This window comes from Dermochelys coriacea, chromosome 1 (genome assembly GCF_009764565.3).
Source record: "Dermochelys coriacea isolate rDerCor1 chromosome 1, rDerCor1.pri.v4, whole genome shotgun sequence".
NCBI classification, from domain to species: Eukaryota; Metazoa; Chordata; order Testudines; family Dermochelyidae; genus Dermochelys; species Dermochelys coriacea.
The window spans coordinates 330046193-330065667 of NC_050068.2; the positions used below are offsets into that span (position 1 = coordinate 330046193).

The following is a 19475-nucleotide window of genomic DNA, read 5'->3' on the forward strand; positions in this document are numbered from 1 at the left end:
TCGAAACAACAGACTGGACTTCTACATAGTGCTTCCGCTGATGTGCACGGGCTGAAATTGTGGAAAAGCAGCATCACTTGCCCCATAACCTCAGCCATCCAGAACACAATGCCATCCACAGCCTCAAACAGCTCTGACATCATAACCAAAAAGGGTGACAAAGGAAGTGCTGTCATCATCATGAATAGGTCGGAATATGAACAAGAAGCTGCTAGGCAGCTCTCCAACACCACTTCTACAAGCCCTTAGGAATGCATCCGATGAAGTGAGCTGTAGCTCATGAAAGCTTATGCTCAAATAAATTTTAGTTTCTAGGGTGCCACAAGTACTCCTTTCTTTTCACTGTAAAGGGCATGTCTGCATCGAAACCCATAAGTACAGCCAAACCCTTTAGTACCCGTTGCTCAGTAGCAAAGCATTCCTCAGTACCATCTGAGGATGATCGAGGTGCTAAGGACTCCAGAGATGCTGAAAATACTACTGACGGTGACCTTCAGAGATATCTACAGTAGCCAGTCTACCAGACAATCTGTACCAATGCACTCTGCACTGGCCTCAGTACCCCAGGCTCCTACTGCTCAGACTCCTCAGGCTTCTCTGCAGGTCCACTCAGTCCTGCAGGAATACAGATGCTCCAAAGACCTGCTTGTCTACGGTGATGAACTTGAGTCTCCTTTACTGAGTGTGAGAAGATTCTCAGCACCACATCACTCGCTTGTAGCAAATGGTTTCCCGATACCCACAGGACATATCAGACAATCTTCTACTCGACCTTTGTCTGTCTCTCCTTTAGTCTATGGAAACGACAGCTCTTCGGAGTCCAACATTTCTAGTCAAGATTGTTTTGATCAACCTTGCCCTGAGTGCCCTGGAGCTTTCGCTTCAAGGGACATTTTGGATGTCCTGCAGGAGCCAGCCTCTCAGCCTGGGTTGGGTTAGTGGCGCTCATGCTGGAGCACTAGAGAGTGCTTTGAAGTTGCAGCTTAGCCTGGATCTTGGGATGAAGCTGGCAGCTTGGGATGAAGCCCACCCCCCTCTCTAGGGTTCATCTAGAGGTTCAGTGCCTAATCTCTGGTTGTGGAAACAGTGAACGAACACAATAGGCAACATCATTCAAAAACTGCCCCACACGATAAGGACCAGAATGCATAGACCTCTTCAGTTGAATCTGTCATTCTGCAATTCAGAATGGCTAGTTACCATGCACTTCTTGCTAAAACAAATTTAACTCTTTTGTTGAACATCAGCCCCAGAAGCAGAGGGAACAGACTCAGGCCATCATTGTTGAAGATTAGCTCCTGGCGAGAACAGCAGTGCAAGCTTTCCTTGGCACAACTGGTAGGGCAGCTTGCTCCATTTCTATGTCTTTTGTAATGCACAGAGCCTCTTGGTTTCAGTACTTGGGAATCGCAAGAGAGATTCAGAGCATGGTCAAGGACCTTTCATTTGATGGACTCAAGCTGTTTAGTAAATCCACAGATGAGTCCTAGCACACTCTCAAAGATTTAAGGACAACCCTTCACTGACTTGGAATGTATACATCAGCAAACAAGAGGAGATTTAGTAGATCACAAATGACACAAAGACCCCCCCATCTCAATTATTTACTTACTATAGATCATTGGACCCTCATAAAAAGAAAAGCAGGGTGCAAAAGTGGAAAACTTCAGCTGCTCCACCTGTGTCAATGCAACTGTCCTCATCAGCCCAGTGTTCATTTTGATATTTTGGTTGGAGATCATGAACATGCCCACCTTTTGGATTTCAACCTGCATTATTATCCTGCCCACAGCTTTCCATCTTTTGGAGATCATCTCTCCCATTTTCATACCTCATGGGAATAATTACTTCTGACAAGGGGTTCTGGAGGTTATAACATTGTGCTATTCCATCCATTTCCATTCCATGCACTCCTCCCACGTTCCTGCCCATCCCTTTTCAGGGACACGCCTCACAAATCTCTACTGAGGCAAGAAGCTCTGTCCCTTCTCTGAATAGAAGCTATGGAACCAGGTCCCCCCCACTATAGAGGGAAAGGTTCCGAAAAAGAAGCGTGGATGGAGACCCAGCCCTAGATCTCAGGATGCTGAATACATTTGTCAGAAATTCAGGATGATAACATTTGAAGCTATTATACCATATCTCGATCTGGTATATCAGATTGGTTTGCAACCCTTGATGTATTCTCACAAGTTGTTTCTTGATGATTTGTCACTGGTCAAGTCCACTTTCAATACAAATGTTTCTCTTCAGCTTTCTACTGCACCCATGGTGTTTCCAAAGGTTCTGGCAGTAGTTGCTGCCCAGTTTTGTCTTCCCCTACCTCAATAATTGGCTACTGAAGGGACATTTTTACATTGAGGTCCAAGTTGCCATCAAGAGAGCTACAACCCCATTCAGCTTGCTAGGACTTCAGCTCAACACCAAGAGGTCCTCTCTCTCTTATCTGGTCAGCAAATAAAGTTATTGGGGCCATCCTGGATGCTAGAACAGCTAGAGCTTACCTAGCAGAAGACCATTTTCTTACTCTGACAATTCAATTACTTAAGTCCAAATTACTTAAATCTAAACCACTGCCAGGTTTTTTTATTGTTTAAAAAACATCTCCAGTTCTTACCCAAAGGCATCTCAGGTTTTCATATTTCAGACTAGTCATCACTGTGATGTCATCACAGACTAGTTTTTCACTGTAAATCTCAGTGGTCTAAGGGAGATGCTGTCCTTCACACCTTGGACATTAGGAGAGCCTTTGCCTTCTATTTGGACAGACCTAGACCCTTGGAGGCTTTTTCTCAATGAGTTGTTCCCATTGTGGACAAAGTTAAATTCACACCTGTGCCCATCCGGAGACTTTCCAAATGGGTTTCCAGTTGTACCCTCTCCTGCTACAAAGCTGCTGATGTCCCATGAAATGCAAAAGTTAATAGATTATTCCACCAGCTTTCAGTGCACCACTGTTGCCCTACTGACGGGCACCTAAATCACAGAAATCTGCAACACCCTCGCATTGGCTTCCAGCCACACATTCTCAAGGCACTATGCTTTGGTGCATGCATTCCGAGTGAATGCTGCATTTGGGTCTACTGTTCTGCAGTCAGTTTCAGATCCTACCCTGAATCCCTCTCCTCCTGTGAAGAATACTGATTGGGAGTCCCCTGGAGAACCCATAGGGATATTACTTGAAAAAGAAGAGGTTATTTACCTTGTATAGTAACTGGAGTTCTTTGAGATGTTTGTTCTTATGGGATCTCCAGCAGCACCTGCCATTCCGCTGCTTCAGAGGCTCATGTGCGTGGTGTAGAAGGAACCAAGGGTGCTTTGTCTGTTGAAGCCCTATATACTCTCAGTAAGGGCATGAGGATAGCTAGGGCACATGTGTGGACCAAATGGGCACTGCTGAAAATCTCTGATTGGAGGCACAAGGGCACATGCAGACCTGAAGTGACGCACCCAGAGGAGTCGAGCATCTCAAAGAACTCCAATTACTGTACAAGGTAAGTAACCCCTCTTCCCCCCCACCCTTCCCAATTCAAAGCATTGCACATTTAGATCTGACTGACCTTTCAGGAAACTGGAGCAGGCACTATGATGCCAATGAATCGTGGCTATGGCTCCTAGAAAGAAGTGATGATAAACTATCAGGAGTTGTGGCCATTCTAAAAGCCTGACCCTGCAAGCCTTCCATGCACAGAACTCCCAATGGAATCCATGGGACTTCTGTGCTTGGAGTGGTTGTGGGAGCAGGCCACAGGAAAAATCCTTGACCTGTGCTACTGTTTGACATCAGTCCAGTATCTGGAGTGCAGTCCAAACCTTGGGAGTAGCAATTAATTGTCCAGCTGGCTCACTGTATTTAGTTCATTGTACAGAGTAGAGGGTAATGGGGCAGAGAAGATAGGTGGCCACAGTCGCACATGAGACGGTCCTAAATAAGGAATGGCAACATCTTAGCGGGAGCTATGGTTTGCGCTCAGGATTGAAAACCACAAAATTACGAGTTCTGATCCTGACACTGCCACAGACGCACTCTGGCCCTTTGCAACTTTAACCTCCCAGCCTCAGTTTCATCTGTAAAATGGGGATCATAATGCCAACTTAACTCAGCAGAATCTTGTTGGAGTTAATTGCATTGAAGATTAAAAGTTCTATGAGCACAATGTGGTGTTACTGGTAGCATGAAGAACTATTATATTGGTTGCTACTTCCAACTGAAATGTAACCTGGAAAGGGCTAGCTGTAGAAGACAAAGGTCTCAACCTTCAAAGACTTGGTCTCAACCTTCATAAAACATATAGTACATGATACTTATTAAAACAAATGTAGATGCAGTATTTAATGATACTATTCAGGGGACTGGATCAAATTCCAATCTCCTGCACTGGTGTAAATCCAGAATAACTACTAACTTCCAAGAAGTCCTTGGTAATAGTGCATTTACTTTGGCAAACTAGCACTACTTGTGTGGTGGTGATAGCTCTGTGTAAGTACTATAGTCCTACCTATGATATGTATAGCAGGGAACAATGGACAAAAAAGCATGGCTGCCGAATACATAACTACAGGAGCGTCACCTTCTCAGCTGGTGCATGACAATGGAAGAGCCAGTAGGCCTCAAAAAACTGACTAAGTCAGAAGAACACTTCTAAGTAAATCATGAATAAATGAGCCAGACACAAGAGTGTTGACAATGGCCATCGGTATACAAAAAAACCTGGACTCTATAGCTGTGTTAATGATAAAGGTAACTGAGCATTTAATCTCAGCCCTATGAATACATAATGGTTCCATTATTGAGAAGTCAAATAACGCTACTAGGCTGTGAGTACTTGGGGCAGCTTCCGATGCAAAGTTCTTAACTTTCACAGTGGAATGGAGATGATGAGACCAGACTAGGCTTCAGGCTGGAGCTGAAAGAGAGGAACTCAGGACAATGGTGTAGATGGCACATACAATTGGTTTAGTGGTGAATGCGAGACGAGAAAAGGGGCCATGGTTAGACCTATGTATTATGAACTGGGTAGTGTCAGGCCAATTCCAATTGGACAAATATTTACATTGCCCAATCATTTCTACCGTCAGCACTAAAGGGACTCGCACCTCTACAGGTGGCCCCTCCTGTTCAGGATTGAAACATATGGGGTGGACATTGTGGGAAAACCTGCAGTGCCTTTGCCCATATGTATTTGTCCTGTAAATAACAGAGACTGTCAGTCTCCATGGCCATCTGTTGCGCACCATTCACAAGCACTAAAAGAAAAGGCATGAGCTGAAAAGATTGTGCAGCTTGAGGGATTTTTCTGGGTTTCTATCAAGCTTGTTTGACTGTAAATGCCTCCAGCCAAGACTTTTCCTTATTTGTCCGTGTGACACCCAACCTGTAATGCCCCATGCAGGGCACACCCAGCAAGAGCCCAGGCTCTAACTTCCATTGTCCCTGTCAGATCTGTGTTGGGTGGAACCAGGCAGAGAAATGGTGTGTGACTGGTGAGCAGAAGCAGCTGTTACCTTACCAAGCCCAGCTGATCTGTGTAAAAGGTCTGCCTGTCCACAGCTCATTACATCAAACCTTGTACAGCACAAACACTGAGTGCTGCATAAACAATAGTTAAATCTGCTCCCAGGTCAGTTCTCCTTAATAACCTAGTTAGCATTTTAATAAGACTTCCTCTGTCCATCCAAATATCAGCCATTGATCAAGTGAAGAGACAAACAGAATATGCCTCATGCGGCTCAGCTCCTCACAGCAATGCTATAGTTGTAGGGGAAAAGTGCTAATTTGGCCTGCTACATGGCTATAACAATAGGCTGTGCTGTGAAGGACCGGTTTCTCAGTGTACAGCCAGTTATGTTACATGCTGCAAGTGGAAAATCTGTGTAATTATTCAATCTCCTGTGTTACTAGATTGGTATCAAACGATGTGTAAGCGAAAACAACACTAAGGGCAATATACTTCTGAGTGAGAACATGATGATGCTGGTGGTATTATAAGAGGAGTCCAAAAACCAGGTGCATTTTAATTTCTCCGGAAGTAAAACAACCCCTTGGGAAACTCATCTTGCTGTGTATCATTACTAACAGGAAATGCAATGAGTATGTAAAAGTGAGGGAAACACTCAGTCCGGGAAATTTAGAATCTGTTCCAAACTGCTTTGAAGTCGATGGAAGAATTCTCATTGACTTCAGTAGGATTTGAATCACACCCTTATTCACCAATCTAGACATGGGAATGATAGAGTTCCACTTACGTTCAGAGTTCTACAGCCATGGTGTATTTGTTTTGCTAGGTATTGTAACAGTAAGAAACAACAAAGTTATTAGTACAACTGGTGGGAAATTTTCATGTGGAAAATTTTCCTTTTGACAAATGAGGTTTAATTGAAAAGATTTTTTTTTCCGGGCAAACTGTAATTTAAATGAAAAATGTTGATTTTTCCTTCAGGAAATTTCAAAACAAAATAGTTTTGTTTAATTTTGACTGGCCATTTGAAACAAACAAAATTTTTGTTTTGCTTCAACTTAAAATGCTGATTTTTTTTAACCCCCCCCCCCCCCCGAAAAAAAATCAGGTTTTCATTTTTGGTTTCTGTATTCCCCCTCCTTTATTGGACCTCCCCCTTTTCTCCCCCCAACCCTTCCATGGAACAGGTAAGAAAAACTTTTTAAAAGTGGGGAGCGTGAAAAAAAGCCCAATTGTTCTCATTTGTTTGCTTGTTTTTCAGTTAGACAAAGTTGGGAAACAGTTGCTAAACAGTGACTTCCTCTGTCTTTTACCAATGGAAAAAAGGGTTCAAAAGCAAAAAGGAAAGGGAGGGGAGTTCTGCCCCTGCCAAAAATCCAGATACTGAAAATGGAAAACTGAAATTTTCCAGATTCCAAACATCTACATGAAAGAACATTTTAAGATAAAATGGAACAAAAATTTTCACCTTGTTTCAAAATGTCGTATCTGTAGGAATCAACTCAGTTTCCCCATCAACTCTAGTTATTAGTGTCCATGATTCTAAGGTGTCACGAATTAGCAAATTACATAATAATCCTGGCCGAATCTTGCACCCATGGAATTTAACAGGAGTTTTTCCATTCAGCTCAATGGGAGCAGGAGAAGGCCCCCATAAGGTATGTTTTTGTGTCCTAAATCCATTCAGTACAACAAAAATACTCTCTGACGTTTCTTGATATATTCTGATAGACTGTTTCTATCAGGTAACTTGGTACTTAAATCATGCTCCACAATCCACTCTGGTGAGCAAACCTTTAGAGTGCTCAGACTGCCAAATTCCAATTGTCCACATTAGATAAGCACAAACGATGACTTCCAGTGCTGTGAGGCTGACCATCTCTATATTTTATCTCATATGATTGTGGGAGGGCGGAAGTAGGGAGAGTTCAGGTTTTTTTTTTAAGGGGTGGGGCGTTTGCTGAGCTTTTGCTGTTTCTAAATATAGACATACAAAATAAATTTTCTTTATGGTATCTGTACTTGCTGCCTGTATTTTAATTCAGAAATTGTATTCTTCCTCTGAATCAGAAATCAACATGGCAATATCTTTTGCATAATGAAACTGTGTTATTTCCAGTCCAGTGCATGCAAACGTTTATTTCTTGGTAGCCTACTTAAAAACCACTCAAAATTAATACACAATATGTACAGCTGAAAAAAGATTTTTTGGATATATATATTTTATTTGACAGTGGTTTAGATTATCATACAGTAAACAAGATTTCTGTAAAAGTTAATTTATCCATAGTGGTGCATTTCATAAAAATAGTTGCTCACTTACAGCCTTTCTGTGACTATTAATACATGGAATTATATTTATAGAGATCGAGCTGTACAGGGTAAATTCACAGCTAATACTACACAGAAATATTATTTGGAATGGGGTTTAGATGATGTGCTGTCTTCACAGGTTATTAATTACAGCCGCATAAAGCAATTACTGCACAAGGAGTAGCTGTGAACTGTGCAAATTAGAGTTTATGCAAGCATAATCTCAATTGTTTTTCATGTTTTATGATTTGTTTCTTTACACATAGAAAATAAGATACCGGGGTGTGCATCTACGCTACTGAAGCATTGTCCAAAATCCAATTCAATAAATTAATGGCAAATTATATTGGATTTCTAGTTCAGGAGATAAAGATTTTCTTTTAATTAAATAAAAATTGTCAACAGCTACATGGATTTGTGCTTTTTAAAATATGATAAATGGAGTTTTTCTTTAAAAAAAAAAAGTTTTAAAAGCTGCAAAATCCTTTGTTTGAGACTTTTAAAATAATCTGATAGGAAGAAACATGCCTACACACTTCTAAGGGGAGAATGAGTCTAGTGCAATGTTTGAGAGATGTATTATGTGCTGACCTGTTTGGCTAATGATGATCTCAATGTGACTCTTGAGCCGAGCACATGAATATCAGAGTTTGATAGCATACTGATGTCTATTTCTGAAAATAGCATCAAAATTTTTTAAACAGCCAGTGTATTATTATCCAGAGCTTTTTGGCAAAACAAGAAACCTACTGGGGACAGAATGGAATTCGGAATCCTTCCCCAGGAAGGTGGACTTGAGACAGAGAAACAAGTAAAATGGAAATAAAAGAGAGAGAAAATTCCTTTGATGAAAATATGACGAACTAAGAACTTTTATCTTGGAAGTCTCATTTGTGTTAGTGTGTGCATTAAAAGCATCTGATCTGCCAAAACTTAAAGATGCCTTAACTAAAGTCTGTATAGATATATGAAATATAGCACTGTTGATAAGCAAAGTTGTTGTTTTCTGTGGGAAAGAAAGGCCTTTCTTTAAGGAAACTGCAGCTTTTTTTCTTTTAAGAATCATCCTGTCATTATAAAGGTCTTGTAACTGTAAGTCTCAGTTTTGAGCTTGACCAACTGAGGTTTCTGTGCTACTTGTAATATTGGGGAACCTGTGGTAAATCGTTTTCGAGGATAATTTGCAACTACAACTGCACCCTAACTCCTTTCCAATGTACAGAAATATGATTTGTTCACAAAATGGCAGTAGAAATGCTATCACACCAACAAATCCATTAGATTCCCCAACTCATCCAACTCAACACATGAAGTAAACTATGCTGCTGGGGATCATGTGGACTATTCCAAATTGTTAACAGTAGAGACATGTCCTGGGTGTATAGTTTCAAAGAAACCCTTCAACCCTTGTCTAGATATGTTGAGAACAATATATTTACAACCTCTTAGCTCAGTTAAAATATTCTTTCTCAGTTTCAGCTTGCTTCGTGCAGTGTTATTTAAGGCGATGTTCCCGTCTGTGATTGCTCTAACTTGCTCCAGTTCCTTGATATAAAGTTTGAACTAAATCCAAGTCCTTCATGCAGTGGAATAAAAATACTAAAGCTACGCTGCACTGTCCTTATCTGATGCATTGTCCTTCATTTTGTTTTGGTTTCTTCCATAGCTGCCAAAGTCCCTAAAATGGAACTGGGGACTTCAGGGTCAGTTTTAAATCTCCATGTTGACTATATGCTGCTTGAATTTATTAGGCATTGTGCATATTGTCATGAAATTACACATTAATGTTTCCATTCCTCAGTGTTTTGTGTATATGTGTGATAGTTAAAATAAATTAAAATCAATGTGAGACAGAAGCTAAGAAGTATGTTCTGCATCAGTGTGAAACAGTTAGAAGGCAACAGTTCACTTATTTATCTGCTCATGGCAGAAGTGCCAGACTTCAGTACATTAGGTAGCTTATCAGAGCCAGGAATTTTCCATGGGCCTGGTGAGACTGTTGCCTTCCGAACTGTATTGTTGATGCTGCGTGTGTTAATGGAACGGAGATGTCCCTTCCTGGGGAACTCACTGGGTTTCCCATCAGGGTCCCTCTTGTTCTGGTCCATATCACTTCCATGTGAGCTGCAGCTATTGCTACTGTACGTCTTTGTAGCACCAACTAAATCAAGCTTGACATGTTCAGAAGCTGCAGCTGATTTCTTCTCAGTGGTATTTCCAGATCTGTGATCTTCTTTCATACTGAGAGATCCATCTTTCTTGCCTTCTGGCTTCTTGGATCTCCCAAGATGTTCATCATTGATTCTGGCACATACATGCTCTCTTGCTCCTGCCTCGATCGTAACACTCTGTCCCACTGCCTTACTTTCAGAGGTGGGCCTGCCGCCACCAGTGGTCTTTGTTTTGCCTTCTGAGTATCCTTTCCTAGAAGCCTCTTCATGCTTTGTCCTGTCTACCTTTTTAGGACTTGCTGACCTTTCCCTTTGCTCTCCTAACCTTTTCTTTTTGTGGCCATTTGACGAAAGCTCCTTTGGTTTTCTTACATCATGTTCCCTCTTGATATCCCATCTTGGTTCTGGGTTTATCTGGTGAGAAGGGTCAGAGAGTGGGGCTAGATGTGATGAAGATAATGGTGAGATTATGTCATCGAGGGAAATAGCTATTTCCGGCAGACCTGGGGAGGTGGCAGAGAGAGAACTCCAGGAGTTTGGTTCGTCTGTTATAACAACAAAGAGAAGGGAGTTAAGGAATTATTCACATAACTTGGACCTTATATTTCAAACATCAGTTACAATACCCAAAACCCATACTGGACCTAAACCCTGCAGCCCTTAGTTGGGTAAAACTCCCATTGAAATCAATGGATGTGGGAGGTAGAAATGCCATCAGATTTGCCTGAGTAAGAACTAGGGTGACCAGATGTCCTGATTTTATAGGGACAATCCCGATTTTTGGGTCTTTTCTCACACAGGCACCTATTACCCCCCCAATCTCTTGTCCCGATTTTTGACACTTGCTATCTGGTCAGTCTACTAAGAACTGTGGGATTTGGTACTGAAAATACCAAGTCTGTTGATATAGGTTTAACTTTTCTTTGCATATATTAAAAGTATAATAATAATGACATATGCTGGTGAAATCAAAATGCATTTTTGTGCCATTATAGTGGATTTCTTAGTTAGCCATATAATTTCTCTCTCAAAGGACAAATGAAGAGGCCTTTCTGCTATCTATTATACACGTCCCTACAAGCATACAACAATCAGCAGAAATTTGTGGTCCAGACCACGTCATCCATCAAATCCAATTTTTTCTAAACAACTATATTATTGCAATGTTTAAGGCCCTATTATTCTGAAAGCATATCTACAGTGTTCTGCCTTATGTAAAGACATGCAGGCTCTGAAAAGTCTTGGCTATCACCCTTGACATTCTCAGTTACTCTGCCTCAATAGAACTTGGTTATATTCTGTAGTTCCCATTTTCTTAAGATAGATGGTGCTGAGGATATGCTGAGCCATAAAGGAAGCCAGAGGCATCATGTTCTTCTCTGTTTCAGAAATACTTTGGTCCAATCATGTAAGCCTCTACTCCCATGAGTTGCCCCACTAAGCTCTTTGGAACAACTCACGTGAACAGGGTGGTGCAGGATGTGGCCCTTCACATGTGATTCAGAAGAGCTGAAAGTTGAGTTAATTAGACTTCAGCACCTACATCCCAAACCACTGGCAAAATATAAAGTGTCTTATCTTGGTCAGGCCAGTGTTTCTTTCTCTTTGAGTGAGTGATCAACATTTCTTTTGATTCATCTTAAGGCAGGCAGCCAGTCTCAGACCCATCGGAGCTGCTTGGCAGCCTGGCTCCCACCCCTTCCACTGTGAGGCCAGAGAAGTCTCTGAGCTTGGTTAATGTGGTCCCATAATTGCCACCATTTCAGTAAGATCAAAATGCTGCTACAGATGAACAAATCCATGCAATGATGGGACCCAATGAGAGGAGACAGCATGTTTATTAAGGAGAAAATGTTATCTGCTGACTGAGGATTAAGTCTGGGCTTCAGAAAGGTAGCACTTACAGATCTGAACCATTCCTAAAAATCTACACCATTTCTTTTTCCTAAGTAACATTGTGGCCAGTTTCAAATCATCACAAAGATGCACATTACTGTGAAGAGTGAAATGTGCTTTATGCTTCAGTCTGGGATGGAGACCATATATTGGGATGGAGACCATAAGTTTAACAGAAGCAGCCTGCTTAATTATTTCTTTTGTAGATAAAAACAGAAGAGACGATACTGAGGTGGGTGATGTGGTGAGAGCAGCATGGCCAGCTGAGGAGATATTTATTTTCCCATCTGGTGCCAGTCATGTGCTTTTGTACCATGAGCATATCTGGGGGGAAATAGCATTTGAAAGGTCAAAAGTGAAATCTGTGTAAGGAAAACACATTTGGGTTTGGATTCTAATTGGGTTAAGGTTTCCACTGAATTTTAAAACCCCTCACACTAAGAAACAGAGGGCTCAACTTTTCAGGCCTCTCAGCTCTCATGAATTTGCCTATGAAAAGCTAGTGCTGCACTGTCACAGGGGCCTCTTCCAGACATCTATGAGTTAATTTGTTGTTTGCTGCTGCTCTATAGCTCCCAGTAGAGTTAATGGGAGTCATGTTGGTGAACAAGGAGCAGGGCATCACCGCTTGACTCTTTTTAAAAAAAAAAAAAAAAAAAAAAAAAAAAAGCCAACCAAACCAAAAAAAAAAAAAACCCCTGCAGCCTATTAGTTCGTGTTCGCTAACTAAATTTCACTTAAGTCCAAGTAATTTTTTGAAATATTTTAGTGCAAAAACTATGGCTCAAAATGGTAACCCTCTGATTTTTCCCCCTCCTGCTTACACCATAGATCTATCTGAACCAATATTTTTCTCCCGAGGAATTAGTGGGGAAAAAACTTTTCAAGTAAAGAGCCCATGTGGCAAGTTCACATCAAAATTAAAAAGCTCTGGAAAAATGTCAAATTTTGCCCTCTTTTAATATCCATGCAACACCACGGAAGTCAGCTGTGGGGCAGTATGTAAAAAGGAAACAGAGAAACAACTATAATTGTGCTCTTGCCAACGGTAAGGCATATCCACACTGCCCCACAAATTAACGACATTGTTGAACTTCACTGACTGATAGCAGAGCGTATTGGGCTATTCTGAAATCCCTAATCTCATGTGACCGTAAACCACATCCTTGGGGACAATCACTTCCAGAGCAGTAAAAATAGAAAGGGCCAGTGGCAATATGATTGAATGGAATGATCTAGAAGCCAAGGTACAAGACTCTGTCAGCCCCCTGAAAATCACCAGTCCCTTATGAGGACTGAGCCAGTTTGCTACCTGCCAAAAACAGGGTGGATGGGCTAATCACTAGTCCCCCATAATACAGCGCAGTGGCCACAGGCCTATCACCTGTTCCAAAACACCCAGAGGGAAAAGGATCAAGGGGTGAGTGGGCCTGCTCGGTAGCACTCTGAAAATAGAGTGGACTCGGTGTTGGGGGGAGGGGGGGGGGAATTAGTCTCTGGCTGTTCCCCAAGAAGATTTTCAACCAGTTAGGAATTCTTCAGAGAGAGCCCCAAAACACACCCTGCTGCTCCCGGTCATTCCCCAAGATCTCTTACCCAGACATGTCAGACCCGTGTAAAGGGTTGAATGTAGTTCAGTTTGAGTTTTGGGTGACGCGTTGGTATCTGGTATATGCATGGATTTCTTATTACTCTGAGCCCGTTCATCCATTCTTAGTAGTTACCCAAATCAGACTCTGGCCAGGGATATAATCAGTCATGTTCCTAACTCTTGCTAAAAATGTCGTAGGATTTTAATGACCGCAAATGGGCAGGACCTCAATTTTCTCTTTTTGTAAAGGCTGCAGTTGCAGCAGTACATTGCTCCCAGTTCCATCCTTGGCAATGTATCAAATACTGACGTAGACAAGGGCTGCCCCCTGTAGGGTGACCAGATGTCCCGATATTTAGGTTTGTCCCGCGTCCTGACCGATGTATGGTCCAGACACCATTTGTCCTGATATTTTGCTTCGGCAGCACTTTTTTTTTTTTTTTAAAAGAGCCAGCCCTGGTGGTGGTGGTGGGGGTGAGGGGGTTGAGCCTATGGCTGCCCCTGCCCATGTGTCCTGATATTTTGTTCTAGTCATCTGGTCACCCTCGCCTCCTGAAACACCAACAATAGCGCTAGAAAGTCTCCGCTCCAATCCCTGGCTTTGTTCAACTGATGAGAGCGGCTGGTGTGCGGTAGGGTAGCCATGGATAACTATATTACATGCTGAAGTAACTTTTGCTTGCAAGACTCATGTTAAGACTGAAACCTTGACAGTTCTCTCTTTAGCTCACATGGGATTTTTGCAGACAAGTAAAGATTTTGTACAGTCAATAACCAAAATGGAAGCTTACACTGAAGTTTAATTTCTTTAATCCATGATTGCACCATGGAAGACTAATGGAAATGTTATGCCTAGAGTGACAGATTTTATAACTTGCCAATTTTTTCAATAGTTTGGATCCACCACAGCTAAAAGTGCATACAGGCAAATTATACGAACAATTACATTAGCTGCCAAGTTAGAATGTATAACATCCTGGTATTTCCCATTTCCTGGGCTAAGAAGTACTACTGGCAGGCAGACCTCAATGGACATTTTGCCTGTGTAAGAACTGCATGATTGGGCCCTTTGCTTGACATTTATTTATATTGTTTTTTTTCCACAATGAAATGTGTGCATCCGTTTTTGAAGACAACCACTATAAGAGGAATTTGAAATGACCTAAGAAAATAATTTCCAGTATGACTACATCACAAAAGATCCCTATACAGAGTAAAGCCCCCAGTTTATATTTTGGGGAAATGTATTATGTTTGAGGAAGAACGTGAGACCAATAACTTTTTGTATCTCTAAACATCGTCAGTTTGAGACAGAACCTGCCCCCCCTCTTTCTTTTTTAAATGAGAAGAAATTGTGCAGAAAAAGCACCCTTCAGTCTCTGTAAATGTTAATGTCTGCAAACCATTGTTGTTGCAACATGGAACTGACTAATAAAGAGCATACTGATGCAGTGGTATTTAAATCTCCCCTCCTGTTTATGAGAAAATATCAAAATTCTAGAGTAGATCAAAGGGCAGCAATGTAAAGTAATTTGCCGCTCAAAAGAAAAAACTTTTAACAGCTGTGTGCAAACATAATGGTTTGTTTGAGCTTGTTCAACTGTTGCTAAGATGATTGCTTTTCCATAACAAACATAAATATGAAAAAATGCAAAATTTTATGCTCTTGAGCTACCAAATTAATTATTTTACTCTCTCTTCTCTCCACTCCCATCTCCTTTCTGAGATCTGGTTAGATTCTAGAGGAATTTGGTAATGTGCCTGAAGCATCAAGTATTTGCTTTAACTTCAAGCCATTTTACAGACACAAATAAAGCCTGTGGTAGTAATAATAAATATAGCCTATTCTTTAGTACCTTTCATTACAAAGGATCTGAAAGCATATTACAAACGTTTCAAACTATATACAAAGGTATGCTTTCATTCCCTTCCACATGCCACTGAAATGTAGCCACATCTGTGGTAGAAAACGGTGGCTGTTTAACAATGCATGAAATACTACTGCACAAGTTTATGAAAAGAACAAAAGAATACCATGTTCAGTTGAAACTATAGGCGGTGGTTGGGGTGGGGATTTAGGCATGATTATAACTACCCATATTACAATGTGACTAGAATACGAAGGCTGTCACTCTTACTATGGCCAGGAAAGAAAAGAAAGTGCCATGAGATTTTTAACACTGTGACAAAAAGGAGGAAATGAGTTCATCGGGAGCTTTCCAACAATACAAAGGACAGTCAGTGGCCAACTCCCATTGAAGGTTAATGGTGCCTCTCTCATCTGTGTTTTGAAAAACCTCCTTTGAACTAATACTGTAAATAGAGTGGATGAACTGGGAATGTCAAGAGTTACTGCACTTGCATCCCAGTTGGTATGATTAGCAGGTGCTTTTTGGTGGAGTGCCAGTCTTCACCACCTCCACCATATGAGCAGAGGTCCTTTCATATGGAGGAACTGAGCATGTCTAACTAGCAACATTCACTTATGTAACAAATTGCAGTCACCTGAACGTAGGAGTAGAGTGGTGACTGAGTCCCAGATCCTCAAAGGTATTTAGGTGCCTAACTCCCATTGAAATCAAAGGACAGTTTACGTATATGGGGGAACAGATAATAGACAGACAGTCGTTTTGGGGAACAGTGACTTGGGAGATATAGCAGGAAGGAAAATTTCTGGCTAAAGATGTTTTGATGACATTTTGGCAGTGGAGTCAAAGTTATGAAGTGTTTGTGTTGCTGCTTTTGTCATCATAACCTCTGTTCAGGAGGGTAAATACATGTTAATGTAATAGACTGGCAATCCAGTATTTTGAGGTGTGTGTGTGTGTGTGTGTGTTCCTCTCCTAATTAAGGTCTAATTCCACACTTGGAGCCCATTCTTTTCTGACCACTCTGTAATCATGACAACAATTAGAGGTCGGGACTGCAATTTTCCAGCTAAACGAAAAGATGGTACCTTCTACAGAACAGTGCCCTTGCATAATTTGCTGGGGGCACTGGCTTAGTACTAAATCAGAGAGAAGAGGGTCATCTACGGATTAATCAATATCACTTTTCTAACACCTCAGGTTTTCATTAGAAGTTGCCTATCCAAGTCCTGATTAGCTCTAAACTTGCTCAGTTTATAATCTCTGCCAAACTTGCGGCCCAGGATAGTATAAGGCTACAGGCATACTGTCACATACGCCCACTTGTTTTAAATAAAGACTCAATGGTTTACCAACAACCTGGATTTTTAATCAGTTGAATTTAACTTTAAAGTGCTAGTGTTAAGTCCTTTTAATGTTCAATAATAGCACTAATAATAATAATAATAATAAAAACCTGCCTGATGAAATATAAAAAAATAATTATTTTTATTTTATTACAGAAGTAAAATAAAATCACAGTGCCTCTAATATCCAAATTTCATGGATAATTAATAGTATTTGTAAGCTTTGGGTAGTTTCAGAAATAGGAACTAAACAGTTCCCAAAATGTCTTTGCATCTGCTTTTACATCTCGGTGACAAAGTGCTAGTGAATCAAAGAACTGGTTGATAAAATCAAAATGTGGTACGTTATATTTTACTCTTTTACATCTGAAATTACATATTGCCACAAGGTGACAAACTTAATTCTTACAAATGCAGTTAATAAAGAAAATAGGGAAGACTTATCCCTGGTGTATATCTCAATAGAAGTCAGTGGAATTACATCTGGCCCTTTATTCTTATATCTTGGAATGCCTGTTATGTTCTTGATTGCTTTGGTTTCCTGCAGCTTGTGTTTCATATTCTTTAGGGTAGATCTTTCAACTCACTTTAATGCTTTGTCTTGGAATTTCCACAGCTACTGAAATAACAGCTTTTTTTAGTTACTGAAGTAAATGACTCAAAGGTTCCCCACTTTGATTTTTGGATGGTTGGAAGCCTTTGGTAGTTTCTGTTAAATTTTAAAACCAATGTGAATATCATATTATAGTCTATCCCCTCCTTTCACCTTCTTGTACACTTCCAAAGAGAGTGTGTTTCAATGGGATTCAGCATAACCTTCCCCCAAAATTACACTTTTTAACAGAATGGTGGGGGCAAGGCAGTCTACCTCTTTAGAAAAGTCCCCAACATCAATAATACTGGAAATAGTTAAAGGATCCAGCCATTTACTCCTGCCATATAATCCTCTGTTGTTTGCTGTGGTGTTGAAGCCTTGTTGGTCCCAGGATCTGAGAGAGACAGGGTGGGTGAGGTAATATCTTTTATTGGACCAACTTCTCTTACTGGCAGCAACAAGCTTTTGAGCTCCACAGAGCTCTTTCTTCTGGTCTGGAGGCGGTAACCAGAGCATCTAAGCTAAATACAAGATATGAGAGATTGTTACGCATAAAGAGTTCACACATGCTGCAGGAGACCGCTTAAAATGAAGTGGCTGATTAAGGTTTAGTAGGCAGTAGGGTGTGTAACAAATTGTTGTAATGAGCCATAAAACAAATGTCGCTGTTAAGTCCATGGTTTTTAGTGTCCACAGAGTTATGAATGTAAGTTTCCAGGCTCCTCTTTTGAAGGTGTGGAGTTTCCTTTGAGGCTGAGGCCTGAGAGGTCAGATAAGGTGTGCTAACGGTATGAAAAGTGTTCCCTCACACTGATAGGGTGTTTTGTTTTTTAGCCTTTTTTATCTGCGAGTTCATTTGTGAGTGTAGTGATTGTCTGGTTTCATCCATAGGTGGTGTTAGGGCATTGAATGCACTGGATGAGGTACACTGCATGTTCCGATGGGCCTATGTAGGACCCATGGAACTTGAAAAGGGTGTTGTGTGGTGTGAGCATTATATCAGTGGAGATGTATCTGCAGGTTTTACATCTGTTGTGCTGGCAGGATCTAGTGACACTTTGCTTTGGTATATTTGGTCTGTGGGGAATTTGCTCCTTTATATATTCTCTACTCTTACACCATCATCTCACCCAGTTTATAGTACCCCCTCAACCTTATCTTTGCCCTCTTGCTTTAGTCTGTATATGTAAATATGATACTGGATGCATGCTTTGCCATTGGTAGTAAAGATTATGAGAGGAATGTAGTCCCAAGCCACATTGTTTTGTCAGAGCACAATAAGTCTTATGTTATGAAGTGCTGTTGGATAGAAGAATGTTTTTATGAGCAGAAATAAAATAATTGGTCTGTTTGGTGTTATGAAGTGTGTGGCAAATATCATGGTGCAAGCTTGTCTAATTTTATAGACCTTATCAGTGATCATTATAATAACTATCCCGTGTTGCCTTTTTTGTATTGATTAATGGTGCAGTATTCTTGTATATTGTAAACAGATCCCTTATATAGGCATAAGATTTTTATATTCTCCTAGTAATTTTGACTTGTGCATATATTATTGCATATTTTCAGGGGCAATGCTAAGCCTAGATGGAAAGTGTAAGTCAAGTAGGATGATGGCAAGAGAGGAAGGATTATATGACAATGGGGACGTGGCTGGATCTCTTTATTTTTCATTTACAGACTTGGTAGTGTTTGGAATGTTTATTGCCTGTAATTTTTTGGTGGGTGAAACCATTCAATCTTAATTCTTTTGAACAAAGTGATGTCGGGAGAACTCTCTTTGTTTTAATAAGTGACAAAGATCTGAATTGGGTTTGGTCAATAATTTCTGTATGAGGCTCCTTAAAGAAGGGCTCCTGCAGGTGTCAGCAAATCTGTAAGAGGCATGTGAGTGTGGAGTTATACCTGGGTGGGAAAAGGGGACTGATAAAGGAGACTTATCTGCATTGAAAGCCTGGAGCACTTAGTTTGTAGAAAATCTGCAGAGTCTCCCTCTATGCCTCATTTATGTGCATCCCAGTTCCCTTCGTACTCTATTGGCATTGCTCCTTTCAGACTCATTATTATTGAATGGCCAGATGTTGCTTCCTTTTGGATTCACTTCATGCCACTTTTAATTTTGTCCTGTATTCAGATACAAAATGGTATGTGTCCTAAAATAGATCAGGCAGGAATTCTCCCACACAACCTTGCTGAGGACCCTCTTGTGTGCCCATAGGCAAAATTCCCATTGATT

General features: G+C 40.9%; 1 protein-coding gene across 30 annotated transcripts in view; it reads right to left on the minus strand.

Annotated features, from left to right (window-relative positions):
• Positions 1-7653: 7653 nt before the first annotated feature.
• Positions 7654-19475, minus strand: part of MAGI2 (membrane associated guanylate kinase, WW and PDZ domain containing 2) — a 1173000-nt gene continuing 1161178 nt past the window's right edge. For 11 of the 30 annotated variants that reach the window (XM_043497794.1, XM_043497686.1, XM_043497696.1 and 8 more), the window contains one exon: positions 7655-10488. In XM_043497794.1, coding sequence (XP_043353729.1) covers positions 9686-10488 — 803 coding nt within the window. In that variant the 3' untranslated portion in view covers positions 7655-9685. Of the gene's footprint in view, positions 10489-19475 lie in introns of all 30 variants that reach the window. The other 19 variants (XM_043497771.1, XM_043497765.1, XM_043497728.1 and 16 more) reach the window with 4 other exon arrangements.